The following is a 19,417-nucleotide window of genomic DNA, read 5'->3' as shown; positions in this document are numbered from 1 at the left end:
ACACCCTGGGCATGTATATTACTTCCCTACAATTTCAGGCAAAATGCACTTGCTTAAGAAATCAGAGGAAACAGAGTGTGCATTTTCCCAAAACTGTTGGTCAGGAAGAATTTCTGCACAAAGAGATCTATTGTTGTTCACACCACAAAATCACAATATTCAACCTCACAGATGAACTTTACCAAACTCATCTTTCTTTAAACAAAAGTTGGTTTGGCCAGCAGCCTCAGCGATTGTGGAATCCTTGTGTGCATATGGACATTTTATTCACACACACCCATCCCACAGCATTTGCAGTTAATAATCCCATCAGGAGAAGCTACCAAGTATGGTCACCTTAGATCACTATTGAGACCACTGTCAGAAATTGTCAAAGACTCATGGTCAGAAATTGTCAGACTGGTAAGCTTTGTGAGCCCTACCCTTGTTTTCACAACCCCACCTCGTGGCCGCAGTTGAAAACTTATGGGCTTCAGGGTAGCATATGGACTTAACAAGACTCTTAGCAGGCTTAGCTGTATTTGTTTTGCAAGCAGTTTTTAGATTGGAAGCAGCAATATGACCTGCCTGCCTGCCATTTGGTACCAAACTTTATATTGTGACTGCTTTCTAGTTGAAGCTTCTATTGCTCCACACTCATCAGGTGTAATCTCAAGCAATATTTGTTGACACTGCTGCAGCAACTCTATGTACCAGTAATCTAACTGCAAACAGTCTTCTCTAAAAAAAAGCTATTGGGCAAGGGCTTGGGTACATTACCAATTTCTTTATAAGTATACTGCTCATTTAAGGGTGTGACAAGGGGCAAGACTGCTGGATTTACTGTACAGCCAGAAATACTTCTAAAAATAGTTTTCTGCTCTTCTGGGATTGGGGCAGGTGTCCTGGTTGTTCAGATCCCAGGGTTAGATCTAGTAGCCACAGGACTAATCAGTGTTTCTCCACCATCAATTCATGCTTCCTTCAGGCAGAGGTAAAATCCATCTCAATTATAGGTAATGGGAATTTCTTTCATATGACTAGAGAGAAGCCATTTGTTCTTTTCCTGTGTGCATGTGGTAGAATCTCTAATTCTAACACCAGCCTCCACAGCAAAAAGCTCTGCCCCAACATGAGACCACCCTTCACATAACCCTACTATGCAATAGCAATGGGAAGCAATTACAGTTCCATATTTTTCTGCCAAAAACCATGGTCAAAGTGGGATGTCCTGGGCTCTCTGTGAACGATTCATCAAGTGAGAGTACACATAACGTCTTAATTCTAAATCCAAAATTGAGACCCTTGAAATATTCCACATCACTCGCTAATGTGAGTAGTATGAGTGATATGTTTTCTGAACTTGCAGCTGTCGTGTCAAGATCGACTAGATCGCTCTGACTAAGGGCTAACGCTCGAAACGTCAGCTTTTTAACAGTCAACGGTGGCCAATTTACAATTTCAACTTAGTTGAAGTAACCAAATTACCTAGTAAAACAAGAGTTGTTCGCCGAGGTCGATAAAAATGAGTCCTTTATTTTGCTCTGTTTGCTTCTCTCCGACATCATCAGAAAAAAATACATTACCGTGACTAACTCTGGCGAACACAACAACTTCATTTGGGTTTTTGTAAGTAGTTCACAATATCTGGATATTGAACGTTCAGAAGGAGCTCGATGTTTTCGGAGAAATCACTTTTTCTCAACGCGTATCGGTCGAAGCCTTAAACAGTTATTTTTTCGAGGTACCTTGACTTCGAAGGACCCTCTACACCCGCAAAGTAATCCGAATACTGAAGGTTCACATCGGGCGCGTCTTCGGAAGAAGCCATATTGAAAGCTTAGTTATCCCCCAACATGGTGGCCGCGCATGACGTAACAAATTTTTGTCACGTGGTTGAAAACAAAGAATTAATGTTTATCATGGATATATCTGTACTTGTGAGTCAGACCAAACAGAGTGAAAGGAAGTGGACTTAAACACATTTTATTTTGAATGTTCGTATGTAGTGCTATCTAATGAGTTACGAGTAATTCAACATGTCTTCCCCAGGACAAGGGAAAGGGAAAAATAAACGTAAAGGGAAAGGACGTGGAAATGCTGGAAGAGGACGAGGAAGAGGTCAAGATCCGACACCTACTCCTGGCAGAACTGAGAAGGAGGAGGAGAAGCCAGATTATTCAAATCCTAAGGATTCAAGTACAGCTGATTTTGATGAGAAACGAGCTGCTGGTGCGTGCGGTAATGATCTGACAAATGGTTATGATGAAGACACAGGAAGACAGGAAAAAAGCTCTGCAACTACTTACGAAGCGACGACAACAGTCGAAGAACACAACCAAAGGGGAAATTCTTCGGGTGAAACACCATCAAAGTCTAAAAAGATTAAAGGAAGACAACGCGATACACCAGCAAGTCCTCCGGACGATCAGGGCAAAGGTAACTTAACGTTTAGTCAAACTAAAGTTTGCTAATATTCTAAATAAGGGTGTTGTGTACATTTAATAAACCCAGGTATTTGCAATGACAGGTCTTTCTTTTCTGTGATATGTTCTTTTGTTGAAAATTCAAGACCCCAGGCTCCGATGTTCCATGCTACAGTTTAATTCATCAAATTAATCCAGTTCATGATCGCATCGGGATCCATAGAAAATGTCACATTTCCCAGAGAGAAAAATAGTAAAACAAACAACAACAACAACAACAAACTTTATTCATTAATTTACAAATAATAATTTCATACAACAACAAACATATGAAAGATATGTGTGAACTGCGGCTTGTTAGCTCAATTGGTAGAGCGCTGCACTAGTATCGCAGAGGTCAGTGGTTCGAATCCCGTACAGGCCTGAAATTTTTTTCAGGTCTGATTTTCACTATTGCTCAAATAGTGCTTTACTGCGAAGGATCGTGCTCATATACGTCTCATTGTTTGATTTATCATCTACGGGTTTATCTCGAATTAATTTGATGGCCTGCTCCCAGTTGGCTTGTTAGCTCAATTGGTAGAGCGCTGCACTAGTATCGCAGAGGTCAGTGGTTCGAATCCCGTACAGGCCTGAAATTTTTTTCAGGTCTGATTTTCACTATTGCTCAAATAGTGCTTTACTGCGAAGGATCGTGCTCATATACGTCTCATTGTTTGATTTATCATCTACGGGTTTATCTCGAATTAATTTGATGGCCTGCTCCCAGTTGGCTTGTTAGCTCAATTGGTAGAGCGCTGCACTAGTATCGCAGAGGTCAGTGGTTCAAATCCCGTACAGGCCTGAAATTTTTTTCAGGTCTGATTTTCACTATTGCTCAAATAGTGCTTTACTGCGAAGGATCGTGCTCATATACGTAATAATTTCATATTAGCTTCCACCCGCATATAGAAGAGCCTAATCGAGGCAGGGGAAGAGACACAAGTTTAAAGAGAGGAAAAGAAGAAAAATATTTTACAAACAGTACCAGCTGTCGCAAAATGAAATTATGGTATCAGTTAAAAATATTATTAAGATACAGAAATGGCAACGTGAATTACACAGAAAGTAAAAGTCAAGTTATGTTTCAGAGCTATCTAAATTTTAGTTAATTGGTGCATAATTTCGGTGATATCAAGGCAGTCATCAGATTTCAATAAAACTTCAGAGAGTTTATTTTTTAACTTTGATTGAGATCAGATCTACACTGATCGATGACAGATTCTATTAATAATAATATAATAATAATAATGACCTTTATTAGCATACTTCCACATAGTGGCTCTTTGCTACTGATATAAAAACTAACTATATACATAATACTTACAATAAATCAAAATTGATAAAATAGTGAATAATAAAAACTATACTAGGTTATCCACTGCATGTCAGTATGTGTCTTTTAAGATTTATACAAAAAAGTGCATGGTCACTGCAATTCCTTAGCTCGGCAGGAAGCTTATTAAAAGCTTCTGCAGCTTGATCTTATAGAGTGTTCTTCTCAATTTTGTTGGCAAGTTCTAATTTTGGTGCAGCTAATGACCTACGACTACATTTACGACGTGTTGCTTGAGTTTTAGTGGAAAGTCCTCATTCAATAATGACTTGTGTGCTAGCTTAGCTATATTAAATTCTAAACGCTCTTTGATTGTGAGCCAACCTAGCTTTCTAACATCCTGGAGTCCAGCAAATTTAGTTAACACAAAACCCGCACACGTGTTCTGTACTCTTTGAAGGCGTTTGGTCTGGTACTCTGGGAGAGGACTAAACACAACGTTACAATAATCCAGTTTAGAGAGTATAAGACTTTCCACCAGTCGTTTTCTTATGTGGTATGGTGCGAAGTTTTTTAGTTTCCGTAGTACTGCTGAAGCACCGTAACATGATGACAACCTATCCATTATGTGTTCTTGCCATGTTAGTTCCTGATCCAGATAAACTCCCAAAAGCTTGCTGCTTGAGACTTTCTCAAGTTTACTGTCACTGCACCATACATCTGCAGAAAAATCATTAAAAGAGTGTGCAGGTGCCAATTGTCTTGTAGAGAGAAGCATCCATTTCGTTTTTTTCTGAATTTAATGCCAGATTGGATGATTCAGAGTAACTGCTCAGGCTTCTTATTGTATGATTAGCATCCTTTATGCACGCCTCTATTTCATGCGGCTTCGAGTGGTGAAGCAACGTGGTATCATCCGTATATTGAAAGCATTTGCAACTCAACTTTTTCTGGAGGTCTGCTACATAGATATTGAAAATTAACGGTCCTAAGATCTATCCTTGAAGGATGCCGAAGCACGTTTCCAACCGCTGAGAACACTTGTCATCTATCCTTACATACTGTTGTCTGCCCATTAGATAGGAGGTCATCCAGGTTAGAAAATCTTGTGAAAAACCCATTGAGTGCATTTTATAAATAACTGACTTGAAGTTCACAGTGTCAAAAGCTTTTGAGTAGTCTGCAAGAATCATGAGAGTTACTTCGCCGCGACCCATTGCACGTGTAATATCGTCTCTAATCCCCAGTAATGTAGTGGCCGTTGAGTGATTCCTTCTAAATCCTGAGATGTTTTCACCAAAAAGTGCTTTTTCTTCAATAAATTTAATTGTCTGATGGGCTACCAGCCTTTCAAAGATTTTGGACAGGGCTGGGAGGATGGATACAGGTCGACAGTCATGTTTAGCCATTGGTTGATCTATCTTTGGTATTGGTGAGATTTGCACCACCTTCCTGTCAATAGGGAAATAACTATTTCTGATACAGCAGTTAATCATATGTGTGAGGGGACCCACTAACAGCTCCGCAACTGGTTTCAAAAACTTCACTGGGATATTATCTGGACCTGTTGAACTGTCCGTTCTTAGTAATTTGATTTCACGTAAGACCTCTACATGGGTTACCTCTCGTAGCTTGAAAGGGACGGAGTCGCTAACATCACCCAGTGAAGTTACCAGATATAATAGGTCATCGACAGAGTCCCCTGAAGATTTCCCTAAGGTTTTCTCTGCTGTAGTGGCGAAGAATGAGTTGAGCTCATCAGGATCGGCCATGAGTGGCTTAGTACTGGGATTCAGCACTGTGAATTGTATGCTAGACTTCTTTTGGTCGCGTTATCAAAGAACGATTTCTTAGCTTGCCTTATCTTAGTTTTCAGAGTGTTCCGAGTAGTACAAAATGCCTCACCTATATTGTCATTTAATTCATGTGCTCTTTTGCGTAGCTTATTGTGTTGGGTCTGCAGCTCACGGATTTCAGGATCAGCTATTAGGTGATGCAGTTAAATGAAACGAAACTAAAAAAGCAAGGGGGGCAAAAGAGAGAACATTCTTTGTGAATGATGTGAAATGAACTTTTAGAAATCCTGTGTTATAATGACTTTTTACACTGTCAGATGATGTGAACTTTATCTCATTTCAAGATACTAAGTTAAAGGCCGTTTAGACAGAAAAATCGGGTAAGGACTTGTCAAAAAAGGAGTCTGGACCTGACATTTTTGCCCATTTAAACAATCCGTACCATGTTTTGGGGGATGGGTACGGACCCGTGTTTTTTCTTGTTTTGGGGCCATAGACGTCTATGGCCCCAAAACCAGAAAAAACATGGGTCCAGACCAATTTCTTGCATCAAGCATGGCCATTTTGTTTACAAGAATTACTGTATTTACTCAAATAAGCGCCGCCCTCGAATAAGCGCCGCATCTGGGACAAAAAAAGTTAATAAGCGCTGCCCTCGAATAAGCCCCGCACTCCTGATGCGACGCTTATTCGAGGAATTCCGTATAACCAGGAAAAACATTATAAAACAATTTTAACACAGCATCAGCAATTTATATTCTTTTAATGTGATGTTCTTTGGTTCAAAGTGACTGTATTTCTCTGCTCGGGTTATGAAATGCTCGGGGTTTTTTCACCGCATGAATTTCTCTTGTAATTCTAGATTTACTATCAGTTTAGCATCAGTCCATAGGAAAATTGACGGATAGAAAGTGTACCGTTGAATAAAAATGTAGAAAAGTAAATTTGTCTGGTACAATATTTAAATAAGCGCCGCACTTGTGGCGCGAAAAATTAAATAAGTGCCGCGGCGCTTATTGAGTAAATGTAGTACACATATTTACAGTATGTACAGTATTTGGTACACAGCTGTACCAAATACTGTAGTCCCATGCAAGAAATTGGTCCGGTCCCCCAAAAACTGCAGTGTAAACGCAACCTTGCTAACTTGGTCCTTTTTGTAAGACAAGTGATAAAACATCATCCGTGTAAACGGCTAAAATTATGCGGTCTGCACTACTTTTTTCACACGTCTGTACCCAATTTTTCTGCCATGTAAACGGCCTTTTAATCTTCACCTGTTAATGGAATCTATTTTCTATTTAATCAACAGCTTCCACTTTGCTTCCAGTTGCTACTGCAGCTGATACCTCACCAACAAAATCTGTTAGTGCCACCACCCCATCTTCAGCTGCTGTTACAAGCAGTACTGCAGCAGTGAACAGAGAAGTTGAAAATCTCACAAAAAAGCTAGGTTCTTCTCTGGGAAGTGGAGGTACTTTAAGAAGCCTTTAACTCAATGCTCACCTTTACCATTGACTATGTCGAAAGCAACACTTTTTCACTTAAAACGTGTTTCTCGCCAAAACAAAAAAACCTTGAATGCCATTCATTAAGAATTTTTTTCTTAACCCCCTACACCCTGACATCAGTATGCATATTCCCCATACTGTTCTCTACACATTTCCTAGGGTGCTGACAAGGAGAATTTGTGTGGCAATCAAGAGCTTCTTTACAAACAGTTCCATACAAACGACTCATTCACGACATAAACGTTACAAATGAACCAAACAGAACGACCTAACTTTACGGACGGATCAAAACAGACCAATCACGACCGACTTGTGCCACTTGAGTCTTACAGCCAATAACATCACGGCAAAACTGACCAGTCATTTTATAACAAACTGAAATAAGAACATTCTACTGACAACAACTATTCACTTGACTCTGATGATGACTTCCGCACAGGTTGTCAAAACATCAGTCACTACCACCGACAATAGTCCTTCTCAGGACTACACTCGCCTAGACGATCACACAACATTTTCACTTGTTACCCCCGGGTTCAAGCCATTTACTGCAAGAGCTTCTTTAGTTGATGATCATTTCATATATTCTCGTGACTCAAATGTGTGATTCAGGGGTGATTTTGTAAGGAGAAAGAAGATGCTACTCTCTCTTAGGAGTTAAGAGTTAAACAGTTGTGGAGATTTCTTTGAAAGCCACATCATATTAAAATGTGTCTTTCTTTAGTTTGATTTTGTTGAAGCAGGTGTAATTTGATATCAGTTATAATGTCAACTATTTAGGGAATTTTACTAGTGTCAATTGTAATGTTTGTTGAATCTCAGGTGCTTTCTATTTTAGAGGAAGAACTTGTCTGACTGAAGGAAAATAAGGATAAAATATCATATTGACTTCCACAGCACCTGCTTGCTTCTTCAAAATGACACAAGATGGTCCCCATTAACTGCAGTTGAATATTGCTGTACATAGTTACTTTAATTGGGATTTGTATTTTCAGTTTAAATTTCCAAGAAACAAATAATTATGCTTTTTAAATTTATTTGTTCTTAAAAGCTAACTGATCATGTATGTTTTAATTCTCTCTTAGGACATACTACTCGTCAAACCCAAGGAAATGGTGGCCCCCGTCCTCCTAAAAGACCAGGCTATGGTACAAAAGGCCGCCCTATATCTTTGAGAGCAAACTTCTTCTTCCTCAATGTCTCACCGGGGCTTTCAGACCTGTATCACTATGATGTTGAAATAACTCCAGAGAGATGTCCCAGAAGTGTTAAGAGAGATGTTGTAAATGAAATCATAAATAAGTACAAAAAGACAACATTTCAAGGCCACCATCCTGCTTTTGATGGTGAAAAGAATCTGTACAGCAGGATAAAGCTGCCTGTTCCTGTGAGTTTCTTATCGACAGCTTTTTCTAGTGTGATGCACTGTAGTAACCCCCAAAGCTGTGGTCTAGCAGTGCCCGGTGGCCCCTGGGGCCTTACTTTTGCTCCTGGGTGACTCAGGAATTTTAGTTTTTTCATACAAAGTGTATGCTGGGCACCCTGGATTTCACGGTTTCAAAGCACTGGGCTCCATTCAGTTTTCCTCAGAGCACAGCCTTGCACCCCTCACTGATGGGTTATCCTTTGCAAAGGAGATTGTTTAAGAGGTAATAAATGGCCAATGCTAGAAAGTTAAGCTTTAGAAACTCAGGATGCTGGCCAATTTACATTATCAACTCAGGTGATAAAATCAGATTATCTTGAAAACAATATAATTTGGGCTGCAACATATGTGTAAACTTTCACTACTTACATAAAAGAAGTATGATGGACAATGATTTTGTGAGAAATGCGTAATTAAACAATTGTTAATTATTAACAAATCTGACCTCAAACAAGGGTGTCCATGGGGAAAAAAAATGTAAAATGTTAATTTTGATACTTACATGTTTATGGTACACTTCATAAATAGTATATCTTCAGGCAACACTGAACTATTTTCAACACTTTGATCCAAGAATCTCCTGTTAGAGTTAAGAAGTTGTTTTTCTATTTTTGTGCGACTTACAGGCTGAACTTGATGTTAAACTACCAGGTGATGATGGAGGTAGAGACAGGGTTTTCAAGGTTAGAATTTGCCTCAATATACTTTGCATACCAGACGAATAGTACAAAATTGATAGATAATTATAATGTTGCCCTGGCGATAGTCCTGTTTTGGATGCAATCACTCTGTATTGAATGGGTGATAAACAAATGGTTTATAAATAAACTTGACATATTTCGTAAAAAAGATTGTGCTTAAAAAATGTTGTTATGATATGGATAGCAATCACAATTTTTAACTGATACTCAAGGTGAAATGCTACCTGCAGATCTTTAAAGTTGTACAGTTCAGACAAATTTTTGTAATGTTTGCACTGGAAGCATTATCATTAATAGTCATTTATTATGCTTAATTTGTAATTGTAGGCAGCATGTACTAATTCAAATGGATAATAATTTTAATACTTATTTCTATTTTACTTACTAGGTTAAAATTCAGTTTGCTGCTGCCGTGAGTCTTTTGGAACTTAACAACTTTTTGAGTGGAAAACAGAATGGCAAAATACCTCAGGATGCAGTCCAAGCATTGGACATTGTGGTGCGACAGATGCCGTCAGTGTATTACACCCCTATTGGAAGATCATTCTTTCCATTTGATGGTCAAGGAAGACCCCTTGGAGAGGGGTGTGAAGTGAAATTTGGTTTTTATTCAAGTATCCGGCATTCTGAGTGGAAGGCCATGCTGGTGAACATTGATGGTAAGTTGTTGTTATTGGCAATATTTCATAGAAATAACATGTTCTTGCCATATTGCTTTGAAACATTTGTGGAATACATCCTCAAATGTTGTCTACTCAGTAATGTTCAAGTCTCAAGAAATTTTGTTATCAAGAGTATAATGTAATTCTGGAAAGGTGGTACTGTTTCCTTTTGTAAAATGAGCTTTCCTGTTCCCAATCATTAATCCGTGAACCCTTTGCACCTTAAGATCAGTATGGATATTCTCCATATTGTTCTTTAAACAATTCAACAACCAGTCAAGAACCTTTTCAGTTGGTGATTATTTCCTTTATTCTTGTGACCTCATTGTTTGTCATTCAGGAAGGGGGAAGGGTGGGTTGGGGGGGTGATATTACAATGAGAAACTAGATGCTAGTTACTGTTAGGCTTTTAAGGGTTGGAGAACTGTCCCGGCATTTACAGGAAATTCTCATTGAGTTTCTGTATGTTTAGTCTCTGCAAAAGGCTTTTACAAGGATCAACCTGTTGTACCTGATTTCCTTTGTGAAACCCTTGATGTGAAACACCATCAGCTTGAAGATCACAGATTTGAACTCGACAGGTGGAGGCTTGAGAAGGCTATACGTGGTTAGTTGCTTAATGTCTACTGTTCTCTGACAGTCACTCTCAGACTGGTAAATATCTATGCACAGGTCTGTTCATTGTGGTGGGTTGTGAATGGTTGTGGGTTTATACTGAGCTGAAAAACCAGCAGGTAAATATCCACTAATTTCAGTCAGAAAATGACAAATGTGAATAATTATTTTTGAATTAGTCACAAATAGAAATGAGAAAATAGTTTTGTAAAGTTAACTTAAATTTTAATCATATATCAACACTGATGGAAAGGGTGAAACATTGTTCTCATAGACTGCTTAGGTAAAAGTGGGTTCCCTGTTTTCCAGTTTTTCCACCACTTGGAATGTTCTGTGTAGTAGTACATTAGAATTACTGACATATAAACAGCCTTTAACTCCCTAGATTTCTGTTATTAGATGCTGAGGCTATATCCATTTTGACACCATTAATAATTTTTGAAAGAAGCTTAATAGTGCTGTTTTTTTTATGAGCACTAAAAGTTTTGATTTTTTTAAAATAAGCTCTCATATTATAATTTAAAAAAATTGAATTAGCCTGAATTATTAATAGAATTTTAAGATTTCTATAATTTGGTGTTATTTTTTCTCTGTTAAAAATATTAACGTGACTTTTTTTCTGGGGTGTGTGTGTTTAAGGAGTTCGTATACAAACTACTCATGCTGCCTCTATTAAGAGGAAGTACACAGTTTGGGGCGTGTCAGAAAAATCAGCCGACAGGATGCAGTTTGATGTTACAGACGAGGGAAAGGGTCGCACATACAAAACAACTGTTGGAGAGTATTTCAAGGAGAGATACAAATTGATTTTAAGGTATGAACTGTTGATGATTAATATAACCAGGGTTAATAGAGGGGAATTAACTCTGATAAAACTTGTGGGCAGTCTCTCATTAACACTGCTGGACGGGTATATTGCGGGCTTCTCGCGAATTCTGCAAGAGTTCGTCCGGGTCCAACACCTTCTCGAGGGACCTGGGACAAAAGTTGAAAGCCTGGATAATATTTTCCGACACCTCATAGACCTCCCGCCGCCTTGCGTCCCTAGCAGAGATACTCTTTTAGGTACATTGTAGGAGCGCCGATGAGGGCCAGCTCGCAAGCTTTGATTAATAAATAATAACTTAGATCAAAATTGCCATGATATACATACCTCCTATTAACCGAGTTTGAGGTCCGCACCGTTGTTTACGAACCAGTTTTTTCCGCGTGTATTTGTGAACCAAGCGCGTGGCTCGCAGGCCTAAAAAAACGAACAGAAATTATGAGACTCCATAACATAATATCGCAGACCAAGAAAATGTGGCTGAAAAGATATTTTTACTGACATCTCTGGGTTCAAATTGAGGAGAGAGATTTCAATTCGAACAAACTTTGAATTTAGCAGGTCGTACAGTGCAATACGGCCTGCCAAATGAGAGATAAGCTAATGCCACATGTGATTCCAACTTACGTCTATTTGACATCAATGGGCCCTCAACTGATACCTGTTGAAAGGCGGCCTAATATTAAGCTTTGTTATCTTTAGGTATCCTCACTTACCGTGCTTACAAGTTGGACAGAAAAAGGACAGATATCTGCCAATGGAGGTCTGTACTATTATTCCTTGTCACAGAAAACATTTATCGGAACAACAGACTGCAAACATGATCAGAAGTACTGCTCGCCCTGCGCCTGAGCGACAGCGTGACATTCAACACTGGGTAGGTTCATTTCCCCTTGAAGTCTTTTATTTTGTATTTGAACCAACTTGCATGCTTGTCTTCATTGGCGAATCCAGACCTTGAGCCAAAGGTGGGTGGGGGGAAAGGGATTTGACTGTGTGTATACATCTGCCGGTTTTTCTTCCCTCTACGTTTATTGTTTTACCCAAAATATGGGGAGGGGGCGTGCCCCTCCCTAAGATCCGCCACTGGTCTAGCATTTGGGTACTCATTATTCTATGGTATACTCTTTTATCGTCAAAATTTGTAGTTTGCAAAGCAAAGCATCCGCAAAGTGAAATTTCATTTTGCATGTAACAACAAACTAAAAAATAGCGTCTGCTATGGAGGAAAACGAAAACAACTACAACCGCTAAAACAACGAACGTGTTCGGCTAACGTTCAAAATGTTAGCTTTAGAAACTCTGTACAGTGGCCAATTTAAGTACTCAACTCAGTTGATAAAACCAAATTATCTTGTAACACCCCCCCCCCCCCCTCGACACAGCACCACAGTTTCTCTAGAAACTTACCCCCTTTAAACGTTTTTAGACATAATTGATGCAAGCTGAACAGAAAGTGACCTAAAGCTGTAGGAAAAATGAAATCAGTTATAGATCTAAAAGTACTTGACAATGAACGTAAAGCTTTTAGAAATATGCAAAGAATACGATTTTTTTAGTTAACTGTCGTTAGTTAGTAATTTCCCAGATACAATCCTTGTGACTCAGATATAATAATATTAATTATAACTTTTTTTTAACAAAATATACTCTTTCTTAAGAGCAATTAAAAAAATAGCTATTCACATAATAAAGTATGTAAGAAGAAAAAAGACCGATAATGGCTTCATTAGTTACTATTACTACTACCACCACCACCACCACCACCACCACCACCATTTAGATAGGTTATCGAGTTAAAATTTTTCTCGAGACTCAGCGGAGTTTTGTGCTAAAGCATCGACCTCCTGAAATAAAATTTTTAAACCCTTAATGTCTTAAGAATGCTAATGTTTCTCTTGTGTGATTCAAATCTTGCAAGGTCCAAGAAATGAATCGAGCAAGTAGTAAATACTTAAAAGATGAATTCCAAACCTCAGTCAACACAGAGATGGTTAAGGTAGAAGGACGTGTGCTTCCAGCACCCAGAATCAACCTTGGACCGCAGGATCAGCCATTGGTTCCTCGTGATGGTTCATGGGATATGCGCAACAAATCACTGCATGATGGAGCCCGTATTGATAAGTGGGCATTGGCTTGCTTTGACAGGGGATGTCGGGAAGAACAGCTGAGAAATTTTTCTAGGCAAATGGCCAGTGTATCCAGTCGACAGGGTTTGAGGATGTCAGAGCAGCCAGTTGTTGTGGCATACGGCAGGGGCGCCAGAGATGTAAGATATCTTTGCATTTAACAGGTGTTCCGTAACAACGAAATGACTGTCGTTGATAAATCCACCGAACAAAGGTCAGAAAGGTACTCTTTGCTAAAAGGATACGCGGACAGGGCTGTTTACCTATTCATTGGGTAGTGATTAGGTGTCAAAGGAATCGAGTGGCCCCACTAACAATCCAAACTTTGATTCTTCTGAAAACATAGAACTTTTAACTTTAAAGATCATTTTTTCTTTCTCTATCACTTAGGACTGAGATGGCACGTTTGTGTTGTTTGGTATTTCACTCGCGCCTTATGCGATCAACACAACTCTCAAATAATGCCGAAGAGTGTATTTTAGAGACTTGAAAATGTTATAACAGTGGGAAATTGTATCCCTTTTTCGATGAGGAATGAGCAAAATATCTGTTGGCGTAATATTTTAAACCATCGAATAAGAGATACTTTGGTGCGGAAGCTTTAATGAGTACTAGTGTTCCTGTTTAAGATCCAGCAAAATGTGATACACGTGTGGACCGATCAGAGTTCTTTAATCACAGAACAAGTTGAGTCTTTTAATTCAGCTAGGCTTCTATAATTTTGTTTAATTTTTTCATTCTTTCAGGTAGAGAGCTTGTTTTCTAAGTGGGTAGTAGATTTTCCAGGCTTACAACTGATCATGGCTGTTCTGCCAGAGAGAGACAAAGAAATCTATCCAGAGTTAAAACGTGTTGGCGACAATGTTATCGGAATTCCAACGCAGGGTGTAAAGTCAAAAAATGTATACAGTTGCAAACCTCAGCTTTGCGCCAATCTCGCGTTGAAGATCAATTCCAAACTTGGAGGAATCAACCATGTTATAGATCCGCGTGAAAAGTCGCCTGTTTTCCGAGAACCTGTTATTATCTTTGGCGCCGATGTCACCCACCCCTCTCCAACTGAGAATGGAATTCCTTCCATTGCTGCTGTTGTGGCAAGTATGGATGCCAATGCCACAAAGTACTATGCACGAGTGCGAGCACAGAACCACAGAAATGGAAAAGCTGCTCAAGAAATAATTAATGACTTGGCGGCAATGGTGAGAGAGCTTCTTATTGAGTTTTACAAAGCCAATCGGAAGCTTAAACCTAACAAGATCATCTTCTACCGGGATGGAGTCAGCGAGGGTCAATTCGACCAAGTACTTGTTCATGAAGTGCGAGCCGTGCAACAGGCCTGTATGGATCTTGAAAAAGATTATCGCCCTAGAATCACTTTTGTGGTGGTTCAGAAGCGCCATCATACGAGATTGTTCTGTGAAAACCAACGAGATGAGGTTGGAAAAGCAAGAAATGTTCCCCCTGGTACAACAGTGGACAGCGGTATCACACATCCTTACGAGTTCGACTTTTACCTGTGTAGTCATTATGGAATCCAGGTACTTCAATTTTTGAATAAACATCACGGGTTCTCAGGTAACTTTACTTTTTTTATATAATATTTGCTATTCCGGTTGATCAAAGAAACATTTTCTTCCATCCAGGGAACAAGCCGACCCACACACTATCACGTGTTATATGACGATAACTCATTCACAGCGGACGACCTTCAGCAGCTTACATACCAACTGTGTCACGTGTACGCAAGGTGCACTCGGAGTGTTTCCATGCCAGCCCCCGCCTATTATGCCCATTTAGTAGCTTTCAGAGCTAGACACCACGTGACTGGAAATGGAAGGTTGGATATACTTGTAATTTTATTTACATTGGAGCTTAAATTGTGGAGAGGTTTTATAGAAAGAAAATAGAGTCAACTGGACTAAACGATTCTTTGGTTTTCTGGAAAGGGAGAAATTGCCAGTATTATTTTGAGCTTTAAAATTCGTTGTTCGCTCAAATGATCAGACAGTCTACCCAAATAATATAATGATAATAATAATAATAATAATAATAATAATAATAATAAAAATATTCTGAAATACTAAAAGGAAATAATTATGCACGAATACAAACGAATGAAAACAGGACAGTTCTAGTCATTATGATGCGAGATTTTCAGTTCCTAGCCAGTTTGTTCCTTAAGGTGTATTAAAATTAGAATCTTCTTGTTTCAGTGTGGACCTGGAGAAGTCCGCAAAAGCAATCGAGGTGAATGCTAAGATGAAGGGAGCCATGTACTTTACTTAGCGAAGCACCAGGAATATGTCATGTATTGGAACAGTGTAACTGATCTTCCCTGTTTAGAATGATGCTAAAGGGGGAAAAGCTGTTTTGTCTGCGATAATTTTCGTCAAACAACCTTAAAGAAAAGCAAGTGAAATTATCTTTGTGGTAATACTTGTTATTATGTTTTTGTATAGATATTACCGACATTATTATACTTGACGAAAATAATACAGGATGTAATATTTTTTCAGATAAATATATTTAAAATTCTAAATATGCGTTAGGTAGAGAAATTGAGTGTTCCAGTTAATTATTGCAGGAAATACGATTGAATTAAAGACAGTCAGTATGCCGTGAATTTTTCTTAGTAAGATTATATCATGATTTTCGATGCTGTAGTTGTCCAAAGGATGTCGATAGTGAAATATAATTTTGGAATCGGAACCATTAATTTGTTCTAGCAATTTTTTAAAAGTACTCGTGATTTAGTATGGCATTATCCCGAAAAGTAGTTTGATTTTGAACACAGGGGCCGTGTCTGTGATGGACGGCGATAACGCCCGTTTTGATGGCCAAATCTGTAAATAGCATATGAAATGTACTCTTTCTCCCTTGCGTTGTTTTCTCTATTACAGTTCTTCTTAAGTTTAGATTATTTAGTTGTGATGACAGGCAGTCTAATTAACAATTATTCCACGAGCGCGCGTTGGATATGAGATGATAGATAGCCAACGAGGCGCGTAGAGCCGAGTTGGCTATAATCATCTCATATCCAACAAACGCGAGTGGAATAATTGTTTTATTAAAAACGTTAAATTAAATTATTCAAATTTATTCAATGTCTTAGCTCCCTTTTAAATTTAAGCTGACGCGTGCGCTTACCATATTTGTAGATTATGGTATATTGGCTCATATACCATAATGGCTCCGCCAATAAAAAGTCTTGAATTGCATTATCCAATGATCCAGTTTTTAATAATGCTATTTATAGTTGCACGTAACATAAAAAATTCCAGGATTAAAATTGTAAGATTCTAACCACACTCAGGCGAGATATTCAAGGTGCAAGTTTATTTAGGATGAGTCAGCCAGTCTTGTAGTATGCGCATCCTAAAACAATTTGCGATGCACTGCATGTATTCACTGACCTGAAGGGTTCTACAAAAAGAGTCTGTGCTACGCCAGATACGAAAAACCACTTAAAAAACCACTCTTTAAAAGTGGCCAAAAAAATATGTGGAAACGTGTTCCTCATCTAATGCAGCAGCACGATATCCCGAGGAGAGGGTAACTAACCTAGTTACACTACTTATCACACAGATAAAATAATGAATGTAGTGATATTTTACAGAGAGTTGTAAAACAAAATTACGTTAAATAAGGAAAAAAGAAAGTGGTCAAACCTAAGACTGACCGACCTATGAATGACTTAATTTCCCCGCGAAACGCCATGATGCCACGCGAACCTCTTCAACTTTCCTATGTCACTGAAACGTCAGAAATTACAAGTCTTGATGTTTATGGTATCCGTTGATTCTCGAACAATCTACTCTGGCTGCCTTCGGAGAAAACCGGATTGAGCAAAATGGTAATGATCCAGAGGGTTACTGGTACAAGACATGCAAAAACATCGAATATGAATATGAACTTCGTCAAGCCTTTTTTTATTATCTTTTAAACCCCATACTAGGAGATCTTTATTTGTAGAACAAAAGTCAAAAGAGAACGTGATTTATTCTTTCAGACTATTTTTCTTTATATGTCTTCCTTTAAGTTTCGACTTCATGTACAAGGCCCATTTTTCTTGCCTTGCGCCCCCGCTTAGTGGGTATGGTCAAAGGTTCCCGAACAGGGCAAGTATAGTTTCTAAAACAGGGCTCACGGTTCCTGCACGAGTGTGGACTTGCAACGAAGCAAGCACTTTTATTTTCCAAGATTGGTGAGTTCGTGGTCTCTTAAGGAGAGTAGAAATTACGATAACTTTTTAAGGATGCGCTCATCGCCCATTCCATGCCTGACACAGGGCTGGTGCTGTTTGATCAGTGCAATCGGCGAATTTCACCTGGTTACTGGAACACGAAATGGGAAATGCTCAGAAAAAACTAATTCTAGAAGATCAAGAAAAGCCTGAGTCCCAACAATAAACCTAACTTTGACTGAGTGTTGAAAGTCTCTAAGCTACAGTAATTGAATTTGCGAAAAGATCAGTCACATATACTGCGAACTAAATGGGCTCTCTCGTTCAATTGGCTTTACCCTTAGTGAATAAATGTGAGAGAAAAAAGTCCAAATCTACCCTTTTAGGCCTAATTAAGTCTGTACTTTGTGGATATTACCCTTCACGCCACACCCTCTTCTCTAACTCCCCTCATTTATGTAATCATTACTAAGGTGTCTCACAGACTGTGATTTCTTTGATTGATCTGAAATTGACATGGTTCGCCTTAAATTAGCATATTGTACCTCAATTGCAATGTTTTTTCCTTTCAACTTAGCACTCCAAATGATGCATATTCATGGACACCTTTAGCAGTCCAAAACTCCAAAAAATCGTGATTTCAATGGTTAATCAATATTCAACTTAACGGAGAGCTTTAATTCAATCGTTCATAAAAATCATAGCCGCGTTTCGATGAAGAGTTTTCAGCTGACTTTATCCCTCGTTAAGATTTTATCAACATTTATTCGAATCAAAGCATTTATTCATTCATGTATGAATGAATTTATTTTTTATATATATATTTTTTTTATCAAAAGCACGATAAATTTCTCACAACTGTGATTGTATGCTGAGTAATCGTACATAGCTCGAAATGGAGCTTCACGAAAAGAGTAAGTACTTCACAGTTCGAAGTCCGATCCACGATTTGTATCGCGTAGACTAATGCGATGGTGTGTGACGTATATCCGCTCAAATGTAAACAGAACCACTATGCGTGACATGAAGCGAAACTATTCCGCCATGTTGGGAAGCTACTTGAAATGCCTGAAACCGAACCGCGTTCGATCGAAATGCTAACATTTTAGATGCATAGCAACGACTGTAGAAATGTCTTACGAACAATATAGTGGCCTTCTTTTTGAGATTAGCCAACGACTCGATCAACTGAATCAACATGAACGCTTGCTCTTCATGTGTAGAAGGCGTGTGGTGTCTAGACCTGAAAACATTCGCGATGCACTTTCGCTGTTACGAGAGCTAGAGGAACAAAATAATTTGGCCATTGATCAAGTTGAGTTATTGAAAGATCTTCTAAGAGAAGTCGGAGAATGTTCTTTGTTGCAGAAAGTGACAAAGTTCGAGGACAAAAGAAAAGATTACAACGAGTTACTTGAACAGATCAGCCGTGCTCTCGACGAAAGCAATCAACTGCAGCAGCTCATTGCTGTCTGCATCGAGAGGGGTACGTTGGAGGAAAATGAAAGAAACACACAAATTGGTCGAATTTTGTTTGAAAAACTTGAATGCCGTGAACATTTTGCATTTGGTCGCCTTGCTTTCTTGAAAGGGATTTTATCGGAAATTGAGAGACTAGATCTAGTGAAGAAGGTTCAGGATTTCGAGAAGCGGAGAATTGATGAGGATGAATTTGAAAGAAGAAAAGGTAAGGATTATTTGGTCGTCTGTAAATCACCCTAACTTTAGGTCACCGAAATGTTTTGGTATCTACCTTGGTGTTTTTGCTCGCTCAACGTCCATCAAGCGACCAAAACACTTTGTTTTGATCAGAACTAAAAACTGAAATGCGATTTTTTCCGTTGAATA

At 38.8% G+C, this 19,417-nt stretch overlaps 2 protein-coding genes and 1 pseudogene across 4 annotated transcripts in view; 2 read left to right on the top strand and 1 right to left on the bottom strand.

Annotated features, from left to right (window-relative positions):
• Positions 1-105: 105 nt before the first annotated feature.
• LOC148740235 (uncharacterized) lies at positions 106-1,810 on the bottom strand (annotated as a pseudogene).
• Positions 1,811-1,895: 85 nt separating this feature from the next.
• Positions 1,896-16,607, top strand: LOC111347567 (protein argonaute-2). Of its 3 annotated transcripts, none has more exons than XM_088748449.1 (12): positions 1,896-2,418; positions 6,847-6,990; positions 8,113-8,414; positions 9,080-9,136; positions 9,543-9,813; positions 10,289-10,423; positions 11,071-11,245; positions 11,960-12,134; positions 13,179-13,526; positions 14,133-14,924; positions 15,030-15,223; positions 15,600-16,607. In XM_088748449.1, exons 1-12 carry the CDS (start codon positions 2,019-2,021, stop codon positions 15,670-15,672), a joined length of 3,066 nt encoding a protein of 1,021 aa, XP_088604575.1. In that variant the 5' UTR covers positions 1,896-2,018; the 3' UTR covers positions 15,673-16,607. The 3 variants fall into 3 exon arrangements, with proteins under 3 accessions (XP_088604575.1, XP_088604574.1, XP_088604576.1); XM_088748448.1 differs by having other exon boundaries at positions 6,829-6,990; XM_088748450.1 differs by lacking the exon at positions 10,289-10,423 and having other exon boundaries at positions 6,829-6,990.
• A 1,978-nt stretch (positions 16,608-18,585) lies between these two features.
• Positions 18,586-19,417, top strand: part of LOC111347564 (uncharacterized) — a 19,269-nt gene continuing 18,437 nt past the window's right edge. The window contains exon 1 of the mRNA XM_088749654.1: positions 18,586-19,256. Coding sequence (XP_088605780.1) covers positions 18,701-19,256 — 556 coding nt within the window. The 5' untranslated portion in view covers positions 18,586-18,700. The remainder of the gene's footprint in view (positions 19,257-19,417) is intronic.

Source organism: Stylophora pistillata, chromosome 2, assembly GCF_964205215.1.
Source record: "Stylophora pistillata chromosome 2, jaStyPist1.2, whole genome shotgun sequence".
Taxonomy (NCBI): Eukaryota; Metazoa; Cnidaria; class Anthozoa; order Scleractinia; family Pocilloporidae; genus Stylophora; species Stylophora pistillata.
This window is presented reverse-complemented; position numbering and strand designations above follow the sequence as displayed.